The 12,218-nt window shown below is 34.1% G+C and overlaps 1 protein-coding gene across 1 annotated transcript; it reads left to right on the forward strand.

Annotated features, from left to right (window-relative positions):
* The first annotated feature begins 2,653 nt into the window (after window positions 1-2,653).
* Window positions 2,654-6,047, forward strand: LOC127249046 (glycine-rich cell wall structural protein). Its single transcript, XM_051271637.1, has 3 exons — window positions 2,654-2,677; window positions 2,792-3,973; window positions 5,754-6,047. Exons 1-3 carry the CDS (start codon window positions 2,654-2,656, stop codon window positions 6,045-6,047), a joined length of 1,500 nt encoding a protein of 499 aa, XP_051127594.1.
* The last annotated feature ends 6,171 nt before the right edge of the window (window positions 6,048-12,218 follow it).

Consider the following 12,218-nt stretch of genomic DNA (forward strand, 5'->3'; position numbering starts at 1 on the left):
CACTTGGTATTTTTGGATAAATATATTTTTTTATGTTAAATATATAGAATCATGTCGATAATATAAAAAATAATATTATATTAAATTGTTGATTTTTTTAAATAAATAAAGTATATATATTATATTTATATAATATTTATGAGAATCGGCTCATCTGAAAAATAGATTGAGTGAACAAATTATATACATCAAGATTTAATTATCATATACCAATATAATCAATTGCTCGTACACATTCACACACCTTTTCTTCAAAATTTTTATGGTTATTCTAATGTTTTACAATTGAGATATATAATTGGGTATTTTTTTTTATTTTATTTCACACAATTGTAGTTTTAATTTAATTAAATTTAGTTATTTTTAGTAAATTTTAATAAATAATAGTCGTATTAATTATAACAAAAATTCGTTAATATTGGTAAAGTTGTTTAATAATAGTGAGACCATATTTAACTCCGATGGTAGCATATTGATGAATTTTTATTATAATAAATTATTTTTTATTTGAAAATATATGTTTGGACACAAATGTGTTGGTTGGGGAGTTTGAATTTCAAGTTAAAATTTGAATGGTAAAAATGTGAATTGATATGATATTTTGAATTGATTTTTAATATAATATAAAAATAAAAAATAAGTATTTAATTCGATAAAAATTTTTTTAAAAAAAGAAATTGATAAATACTAAAAATCTTGGAAAGTCCGCCAAACGAACCCATCCTAAAAATGTTATTATTAGAGTTATTATCAAAATGATTTCTACCCAATAATTATTGTGAAATTGTAAACATAAATATGTATGCACGTAAATGGATTTGATTCAATTATGATAATTAAATATTTTTTTTATGATATGGAAATCCGCAGCCGCTATTTGAAAGTGCGCATTGGGTAAACCTCCGGCCGAACCTAATACCCTGCAAATCAAGCCCGACAGAAAAGTTACGCTAGGCAAACCATGTGTAGGAGGTGAGCTGAGGCGATGATAATTAAATCTGATGTATATAAGGGGTGTTTTGTTTAATGCTATTTTCCATGGAATATATATATATATATATATATATATAATCAAGTCTTTATGTTGAAGAAATTGAAATCATGGGAATTCAATACTATGAAAACCTTATTAATTAATTCTTTTTTTAGGGATGTTTGCCCAACCAAATTTATAGACACGATTCTTAATATATGTGATATAATATATTTTTTTTAAAAAAAATAATATTCAGTACAAAATATTACTTTTTATATTACGGATATAATATCACATGCCTAGTATAAAAAAAATACTTCATATTAAAATACTAAACAAAGACATACATATATTCAACTTAAACTTAATTAATGTATTTAAAAACTATGGGTTTGTTCACTTAGCATTTTTTATTGAAACAATTTCTCATAAATGTTATTAAAAAAGTATAATATTACATTAATACAATACATATAATATAGGGTGTGTTTGTTTGGGGTTTTATATTTTAGGTTGAGATTTGAATAATAAAAAATTTGAATTTGAACAATGATGTAATATAAATAAGTATTGATGTAATGTTTTGAATGTCAAATTGATTTTTATTATAATATAAAAAATAAAAAATAAGTATTTGATTTGATATTTTTAGGGGAAAAAATTTGTATGAACAGTACTATAAATTCTTCCAAATCTTTCAAACAAAGACACCCAATATATATTTATTATACACTCACAAAAAATCAATAATTCAACACAAAATATTATTTCTCATATTATCAATACAATTTTTCATATCTAACAAAAAATATATATATATATACATTTATCTAAAAATACAAAATGAATAGACATCCCTTTTAATTTATTTAAAAGTAAAGGGCACCTTTTGTATCTTTGGATATATTTTTGTGCCTGCTACTAAATTTAGCAAAATATGTTATTCAAAAAATATACTCCCTCCGTTCTTTATCTGTATATATCCCTTTACTACTTTGCAGTTTTAGAAATATTAGTATTATATTATGAAAATACTAAAATAACTTTATTATTATTGTTTGATATAAAAATAGTGACATTATTATAATATACGGTAAATTGTAAGGGTATTTTTAATGTTAGTAGAAAGTAAAATTATTTAAAAAAATAAAATAAATACTTTGTTATTGGACAAGACGCCCATAGTTTTCCCATAACAATATAGGGTGTGTTTTTTTTATGAGTATGGAAAAAAATTGATTTGGGTTTGGTATGAAAATAATGTTTGATGGGAAGTTTTGTGGGAAACTCAATGTTCAAAGTAAAATTTAGAGAAAATTAAGTAAAGAAACATAGCCATAATTTCAAGAAAAAGAAAAAGAAAAATATTATTGGTCACAGTTGGGAATTGAATGTGTGTTTAATTGGTGGTACTTTGCATGGGAGAACACAAAGTTAGCTATAGGCGAATTGGAGTTCAAAAAACGACAGAATCATATCAGCTGCTGCTAAATTACAGGTCGGATTCTTTCATTATTCAATAATAATTAAGAAGAAAAGATTGTTGGGGAAATGAGTGTGTTGTCAACGCGTGGAAACGGTTGGGTGTTGGCCGTTCATTTAATTAATTAATGAGTTGGGCATTGAAAGCGACTCGAAACGGATGCTTTTTTACTGGGTGGGTGGGTGGGTATATATATGGGGTGGGGTGGTGGCTTATATGTACGTATTCGGGAGATTGTGCTGTGAAGTGTTGTATATGGGGAGGGGAATGGGAATTAGGGTTTGGGGATTGGCTTTTGTTTTTGTGATTGTGGCGAGTGAGGTTGTGGGGAGGGATGTTGGGGTTTTGAACTTTGGGGGTGGAGGGGGTGTTGGGGGGGGGGCGGGGGTGGGATTGGTGGAGGATTGCCGGGTATTGGTGGTGGTGCTGGCGGAGGCGCCGGCGGCGGCATTGGTAAAGGCGGTGGTGGAGGAGTTGGAGGTGGTGCTGGTGGAGGCGGAGGAATTGGGGGTGGTGCGGGAGGAGGTGTGGGAGGTGGCGCTGGTGGCGGCCTTGGTAAAGGTGGTGGTATAGGAGGCGGTGCTGGCGGCGGAGCCGGTGGAGGAGGAGGCATTGGTGGTGGCGGAGGGATTGGCGGTGGTGCTGGTGGCGGTGTTGGGAAAGGGGGCGGTGCTGGTGGGGGGATTGGCGGTGGCGCGGGTGGAGGTGCCGGTGGTGGTGGGGGCGTTGGCGGTGGTGCTGGAGGTGGCGTAGGTGGCGGTGCTGGGGGTGGCGTAGGTGGTGGTGCTGGAGGAGGTGGAGTAGGTGGCGGTGCTGGAGGAGGTGCCGGTGGTGGTGGAGGGATTGGTGGGGGTGCTGGTGGGGGCATAGGGGGTGGTGCCGGCGGGGGTGCAGGTAAAGGGGGTGGCGTAGGGGGCGGTGCAGGCGGGGGTGCTGGTGGAGGGGGAGGCATTGGTGGCGGTGCTGGAGGCGGTTTTGGTAAAGGTGGTGGCGTAGGGGGCGGAGCCGGCGGGGGTGCTGGTGGAGGTGGTGGAATTGGTGGCGGTGCTGGCGGAGGTGGATTTGGTAAGGGTGGGGGAATGGGAGGTGGTGCCGGCGGAGGCGGAGGGTTAGGTGGTGGTGCGGGTGGCGGTGGAGGCCTGGGGGTCGGACATGGCCCCGACGGCGACACCGGTAAAGGAGGCGGCGCAGGTGGTGGTTTCGGTGGCGGCTTTGGAAAAGGCGGCGGCGGCTTCGGAGGCGGTGCCGGCGGCGGAGCTGGTGGAGGCGGAGGCCTTGGAGGTGGCGGCTTTGGAGGCGGCGCCGGGGGTGGAGCCGGAGGTGGGAGCGGTGGCTTCGGCGGCGGGGCCGGCGGAGGTGGTGGCGGTGGTTTTGGAGGCGGCAAAGGCGGAGGGTTTGGAAAGGGCGGAGGATTTGGCGGCGGTTTCGGCGGCGGGCAAGGCGGAGGGTTTGGCGGTGGCGGCGGCGCCGGCGGTGGCTTCGGCGGAGGATTTGGCCGTGACATATTTGGGAATGTATGAGTATTATTAATCAATTAATTAATTGATTAATTAATATAGAGAATTGATGATGTTTATGCGGGAATGAAGAGCAGACAATATTAAGATTACGTAGACAGTCGACATGAGATAACATGACATGACATGGGACTGACTGCTACTGTAATACAATCTATCAATGCACCATTCAAAATCACTCTCTATCTCTATCACTGTCTGTGACTGTGACTGTATCTCTCTCCTATATTTATATTTATATTGTTATATATGGGTTGATTCAATTGACATAAAATTGAGTTGTTCATGCAGCCAATCGTCTCTGATTCCTTATTAGTATTATATTCATCTCCAATATAATTTCCTGACAATTATAATTATTTGTAATTTAATTAGAATAATTAATATTCATGATATAATATTTACCAAATAATTCATAATTATTTATCATATTTTCAGTATTAACATTCCTAATAATTTATATATATATATATATTCCCTCTGTATATATGGGAAGTTATTGTAATATTCTTACGTAAATATCAAATATTGGTGATTTTATATCATTGTTTATATTCGGTCTTAAATATAAAAATGGGTTTTCTACATGGCAAGCCAAAAGAATGCTGGAGTTCTTGAATCAATCTTGAAATTTAATTATAATGTGATAAAAATTAAATAATCATAGTTGTAATACAATTAAATTTGAATATCTAGGTATATATATATATATATAAAAGAATGCTTAGGATGCTAATTTAGAAAATACATATACAAACAACACATGTTCATATTATATAAAATACATTTTTGTGTAATAAAGACATGTACTATTTGTTCATTAATACATGTATTTTGTATAAGAATATATGATCTGCTAAAATTTCTTGTTGTATGTTGTATGAAACTATAACATGTGTTGTTAGTTCATGTGATATATATGTATTATATTAACATATATAATGTAATGTCAATAATAATATTGTATGACGCCAATAAGCATACATGTACTTTTCAGCACAATGCCGAATTTTAAATTGAGGATGTAGCCGTTGTTGTATATATATGTTGGTACACAAGATAAAATATGGACAAAAAATAGAATAATATATGTTGGAAACAATATATTTTATGTTTCTTGATCTTGTCATCAATGTTATGCTATATAAAAGCAGTAAAATTGTTCATAACTCCTCTGTGGTTTCGAAATTCAGCGTAAAATCTCTCTGTAATTTAAAAATTGCATGACGTCTCCCTATACTTTAGAAAATGTTTCATGAAACTCTACCACCATAAAACCTTCCTTGTGTAATGAGAAGATGATTTTCTAGTTGTATTTTTTGCTTGGCGGGGGATTTCATACAATATTTTTGAAAGTATAAGGGGGCGCTATGTAATTTTTAAAATAAAGTGGGGATTTATGCTGAATTTTAAAACCACAAAGCGATTTCATTTTATATTTTTTAAAGTATAAGCTGACGCCATGCAATTTTTAAAGTAAAAGATAAATTTACGTTGAATTTCGTAACCACAAGGAAGTTATGAGCAATTTTGCCTATAAAAGCACTTGTGGTGTATATATATATATATATTTAGATTGTGTCATGAAGTTATTTATGCTATTTCGTATCCTTTTAAAAGCGTATTTTTTAATTTTTTTTTTGTAAAAGTATGTGTTGAGAACTCTATAAATACTATTGTATTACCTCATAAGATAATTATGCAAAATAAGAACAGACTTACTTGTTTCTTCTTCAATTTCTCTGGAATTCTTCTATGTCTGACAATCTGGTATCAGAGCATGCTAATCCTTCTTATGGCGCCATCATATACTCATCACTTCGATACTCTAGAGCAACATATCGAAGAAGTAATGGAAGGTCAGAGCACAATGTTGCAAGGCCAAATCCAAATGAAAGCTAGGCTAGAATCGAAGTTGGATGTGAAGTTGGAAAGCCTAGGAGAGATGCCGAAAAATTATTTCTTAAGCCTAATAAAGGAACAACAGGCAGGACCTTCGACAAGGGGTAAGGAGCCTCTTAATCCTTATGTTTCACGCGTTGCTCTTGTTTCTACCCAACAACTATACTGAATGAGTCTTATTCCAGTCTGCCGAATAATAAACTGAGGTTAGAATTTCCTAAATTCAATAGGGATAATCCTAGATTGTGGCTTAGAAAATGTTCTAGATATTTTTCTTATAATCAAATGACTGATTATGAAAAACTTAACTTAGTTGCTATGAATCTAGAAGGGCAGCTGATAATTAGTTTGTAGACTATATCGAAAGGGAGACCTAACCTGAAGTGGGCTGAATTCACTATATTAGTTTTGGAGAGATTCATGAATCCAACTAGAGGTAGTCTCGTTGCTCAATTTAATAAACTCATACAAACCATTACTGTGCGGTTGTACACTTACGAATTTGAAGAAATAAAGACTTTAATGAGAGAAAGCAACAAAGCCTTGAATGAATAATATTTTGTGAAGAGTTTATCAGAGGTTTGAGTAGGAATGACAATGGGTCCGGGTAGACTCGAAATCCGACCCGGACCCGACCCATTTATTTGGGGTCGGGTCAAAATATTCGGGTCTAGGGTCAGGTCAAAGTCCAGGTAAAAATAAATTAAGGGTCGGGTCGGGTCCTAGGCCCGAGCATGGACCCGACCTAGGCCCGGACTCGGACCCGACCCGGCTTTTAATTACAAAAAAAAAAAAAAAAAAAACTGAGTTATATTATATTTCTCCTCACAAAACCTAGCAACAGCCCCCGCCTCCATTTATTCTCACGCCTAAGATTAATAAAACCTAGCAGCAGCCCCCTCTGCCCCAATTTATTCTCACGCAGGCAGGCGACACACCACCACGGCACCGTTCTTGTTGATTTCTTCCCTCTTCTTCATCTAATCCATTCTTCAACTCAATCTTCCATCATTAAGCACTGCTGTTTTTTGTATAAGGGTAAGTTATTGTGTAATTTTACTTATTTATTTTGGTGTTGTGAGATTTTTTTTTCTATTATTTGTTGGATTTTGGGTATAAAAAAATTAAAAGTAAATGAATGAAGAAATAATTATAATGGGTTTTGTTTAGTTTGAGTTCTAAATTGTAGCAAGATGATAGTTGTTAAGAATAAATTTTTGTTCAGGTTGAGTTCGAAATTCAGGGGTGGTGATTGATTTTTTTTATTTGTCGGTTGATTCAAAACTGAATCAAGATGATGGTGTTTTATTTATTTATTTATTATTATTATTATTATTATTATTATTATTATTATTATTATTATTGTGAAATTTTACTTTCTTTGCCCTGCTTGTTGTTTACTGTCGGCTTGCAATAGTACATTTAATTAAAAAAAAAATTGATAATTTGATAGTTCATAATGTTATTGATCTATTTTGTATAAAAATTAGAAATTAATTCAAATGCAGTGTTTCTTAAATTCAAATGCAATTTTTTTTTAAAAAAAAAAAACTTAATTGATAATTCATAGTTCTCAAGTGCATTATTTTTTTATTTTGCAGATGGATTCTAAAGGAGCTGACAATTCTATTCCTTCGGTTAGCAACATTCAGGAAAATATGAAAACACAAGAAACTTCGGAAAAAAATACTAACAATGATAGTTTGGAAACTAATGACTACCGATTGTAAAAGAAAAAGGGCATCGGAACGGTGGGATCATTTTGAAAGGAAAAAAATTGATGATGTGATATATGCATAATGCAACTATTGCAAAGCCCGTCTCAAAATACTGAGTGGTTGTGGAATGACATATTTGAAAAAGCATTTTGAAAAAGTTTGTAAAAAAAGACAAATGAAAATGGATATTCGAAAAAATTTATGATGATGGGAAGCAAAAAACTTGGTGGAGGTCAAGCACTTGAAAACGTGTGTTTAATCAAGAAGATTCAAGGCACGATCTTGCAACAACAGTGATTTTGCATGATTATCCATTGACAATGGTTGATCATATTGGTTTTTGAAGATTTGTTGGTAATCTTCAGTCATATTTTAACATGATTACAATAAACACTTTGAAATGTAACATTTTTAAAATTTATGAGGTTTAAAAAAAAGCAAGTGTTATGAGATATTAGACGAGCTTAATAGTGGAATTACTATCACAACGGACATGTGGACTTCAAGCAATAATAAGAAAGGATTTATGTCAATTACTGGACATTATATCGATGACTCTTGGACTTTGAAGAATGTCATTTTGAGGTATATTTACTTAAAAATAATTTTTTTATTTTGGTATTTTTGTTGTATAGATAATTGAAACTTACTAACAATTCTTTCATTTCTTAGGTTTGTTTATGTACCGGCTTCTCATACCGCTGAAGTCTTATCAAATGTCTTCATTTTTTCTTTGATGGACTGGAATATTGATAGGAAATTATCAACTATTACGGTTGATAATTGTACTACCAATGATTCGATGATTCAACAAATTTTGGGGAAACTATCGTCAAAAAATATGCTGATGGATGGAAAGGTACTTCATATGTGTTGTTCTGCACATATTTTAAATTTGATTGTTAGAGATGAGTTGGAAATAATTAGTGGTGCAATTGAAAAAGTGAGTGATAGTGTGATATATTAGACTGCTTCACCTTTTAGAATTGAGAAATTTGAAGAAGCTGATCGTCAATTGCGTATCAATTGTTCTAGAATGTTAGTTCTGAATTGCAAAACTCGTTGGAACTCTACTTATCTATTGTTAGAAACGACTATTATTTATAAAGATGTGTTCCCACGACTTAAATGTCGAGAGATAAATTACAGTAGTGAGCCAAGTAATGAGGATTGGGAAATTACAATTAAAATATGTGGAAAGTTGAAAATTTTCTATCATGTGACAAAGTTGTTTTCAGGAACTCTTTATCCTACATCAAATTTTTATCTTACTCATATATGTGAGATAAAATAAAAAAAAATTAGATGAATAGGTGAAGATTTCAAATGTGTTGGTTCAAGAAATGACGAAGAAAATGCTTGCAAAGTATGAAAAATATTGGAGTGATTGTCATATCATATTGGAGGTTGCTGTTGTATTGGGTCCTAAGTACAAGTTAAAGTTGGTTGAATTTTACTTTAATATGATATATGGTGATGGAGCTGAGATCAAAGTTAATCAAGTTTGTCAAAATTGTTATGATTTGTTGATTGATTACCAATCTAGAGCCACGTCTTCTACGGATATGAACTTGGCGGTTGATGTTGGTATGTTGGATCTGGGAGGTGCGATGACTCACAATGTTGTTTCTACTAATGCATTTTATCTAGATTCATTGAAGAAATATGATCAATTTGTGGCAAGTATGAATGATTTTTCTAGGATTTCTACAATGTCAGAGTTGGTTATTTATTTGGAAGAAATCGTTTTACCGATGACACAAAATTTTGATATATTAGGTTGGTGGAAGACGAATGGAGTCAAGTACCCTTACTTACAGAAGATGGCAAAGGATATTTTGGCTATTCCAATTTCTATGTTGCTTCCAAATCTACGTTCAGTAATAGTGGAAGAATTATTAGCCCTAATCGTGGTAGACTTAATCCTTCTACTTTGGAAGCATTAGTATGTGCTCGACATTGGTTATGGAATGAAGCAAATTGTAAGTTAATTTTAATATATTTTTAATTAATATTTTTATATTTTATTATATTGTAAGACTTATATTATTTGTTGATTTATTATTTTAGGTAGCAATTTGACTTCCGGATGCTCAAAAGCATTTGACTATGAAGAAGGAGATGGCGATGAACAATGAAGATTATTGTTATTTTACGTTGTGATCGATGACTTGTTTTAATGTGTTTAGATTTTTTACAATGAATGCACAAAAGATTGCATATTTGGTTATTATAAATCATAATATGCAATATTTAGTTTTATTTTTTTTATTGAATTATTACTATTGTTGTTGCTTATTATTTGTTGTTATTTTTTTATAATTTCTTGAAAAAAAAATAGATAATTTTTTATGAGGGTCTGGGTCCGGATCCAGGTCCTATTTAAAGTAAAAATTCTAAAATTGTCGGGTCTGTCCGGTCCAATCGGGTCCGGTTCGGGTCCTGTGTCCATATATATTTTTTCAGGTCGGGTCTTGAGTCTGGTTAGACCCGACCCGTTGTCATCCCTAAGTTTAAGAGAGGATATTGACAAATTTGTTGCTATGCAAAAGCCTAATACCCGTATGTCTACCATTCGATTGGCTCTCAAAAGTGAAGATATTGTTAATATGTTCAATAATGGGCAAAGGACATTAGGTAAACCTGTTATACCTTCAACTTATAAAATAGAAGGAAACCAAGTGATAGGTGATTTGGGGAAAACCAAACCCCCACCAATCAAAAGGTTAACACCCAAAGAGATGAAAGCAAGAAAGGAGAAGAACTTATGTTTTAATTGTAATGAAGAAGTATTTCATTTGGTGCACAAATGCAAAAGATTGTAACTTATAATGGAAGAAAAGGATGACCAGGGCAGTACTGAATCTGTAAAACTAGATGAGAGGGATTGTGAGTTTGAGAATCCTCAAATATCCTTAAATGTTGTTGCTAGTGAAACACCCTATAATACTATCAAACTCTTGGGCAGAGCCAAACGTTACAAGTTAATCATCCTTTTAGACTCGGGGAGTACTCATACCTTATTAGATCCTTAAGCAGCCACTAAGTTGATTTGCACCATTGAGTACACAGATTGATGGATGATAATTGTGGTTGATTGCAACAAGGTGGAATGTAATTCAAAGTGCCCCTCATTCGAGTAGGAAGTGGGAGAACATAAATTCAGTACATCTGTTAGATTGCTCAAGCTGGGTGGCTGCGATATGGTGATAGGAGTTGACTTGTTGCGCCAATTTGGGGAGACCCTCATGAACTTAAAAAAACATATTGTGCAGTTTAACATCAAAGGAATGTTGATCAAATTAAAAGGAATTCAGTCTGATCTCACTCTAGATATATTATCGGCAACTCAATTGGACAGGGAGATAACAAGAGCAGATTCTAAGGGTGATTTTCTCTGTATTATTTCTGCTCATATTAAAAATGATATACCCTCTTGCTAGACAAAAATATTTACTCTACTTGAGAAGTTTCAACACATTTTTTAGGTACGTAGGGGACTACCACCACAAAGGAGTATGAATCACAAAATCCCACTCAAACCGAATGTCAAACCTATTGAGCTATATGCTTATAGGTATCCATTAATCCAAATGAGGGAGATAGAGAAGTTGGTGAAAGCAAATGTTACAAACGGCTATTATAAAACCAAGTAATAGTCCTATCTCTTCACCTGTCTTACTGATTAAGAAGAAGGATGGCACATAGCGTTTCTGTGTGGATTTTAGAAAGTTAAATGTAGCCACGATCAAAGATAGCTATCAAATCCCTTTGGTTGACGATTGTTGGATGAGCTTGGGGAAGCTACAATTTTTTTAAAAAAATTAATTTAAGAGTTGGTTACCACCAAATCAAAATGCATGAACTCTATAAAAGCATGTGTGAGAACTTTATAAATACGATTGTATTACCTCATAAAGCAGTTATGCAAAATAATAATAGACTTACTTGTTTCTTCTTCTCACAATTCCTCTGGAATTCTTATCTGCCAGACAGACTGAAATTAATAATTTATTGTTCTATGTGAAATTATGTCATGAACTGTCAGAATATGTCTTGTATATATGTTTTACATGCTTTCAACTATGCATTGTTGTCTTATTGTATACGTATTAATTGGATTAAATAAACACATATTGATTTGATATAATCAGCATAAATATCAAAGTGCATCAATATATAATACAAAAGATATAAATATTGAAGAAAATGGCCTAAATCTCAACTTTTATTGAATAAAACTTTCCCAAATTCTAAAGTCAATCACAATATAAAAAATATATACATAGCTTGAGGAGAAAAGTAATGGTTTCTCAAAGCATTTGTAAATATTTCCACAAGCTGATCATGAGTAAAAATGCGGAAAAGAAAAGAGTTTGAGGAAGATTGGTGAAAGAATCAGTGTGAATTGAAGCTAATAAAAAAAGACAACATGTTCATTGGGAGGAGCCGTTGCTGCCTGAAAGTCACCGCTATTGGTTGCGGGCAGCCGGAGTTTCTGGATGCCACGCCAGAGGAGTACCAGTTCCGTCGGACGTTCTGTCCATTACCAGAGTTGCCGTTGTTCAATGCTCTATTTGCTTAGAGTAAAGATTAAGGGTTGTTTGTTTGGATTTTTGATT

This window comes from Andrographis paniculata, unplaced genomic scaffold, assembly GCF_009805555.1.
Source record: "Andrographis paniculata isolate CXL003 unplaced genomic scaffold, ASM980555v1 Contig35END, whole genome shotgun sequence".
NCBI lineage: Eukaryota > Viridiplantae > Streptophyta > Magnoliopsida > Lamiales > Acanthaceae > Andrographis > Andrographis paniculata.

Bases quoted from the DNA above. Each gene is read 5' to 3' on its own strand.
- LOC127249046 (XM_051271637.1), top strand. From the start codon at position 2,654: ATGGGGTGGGGTGGTGGCTTATAT. The intron at 2,678-2,791 runs GTACGTATTCGG...GGTTGTGGGGAG, and splicing joins GGTGGGGTGGTGGCTTATAT to GGATGTTGGGGTTTTGAACT. The intron at 3,974-5,753 runs GTATGAGTATTA...ATCTGGTATCAG, and splicing joins GCCGTGACATATTTGGGAAT to AGCATGCTAATCCTTCTTAT.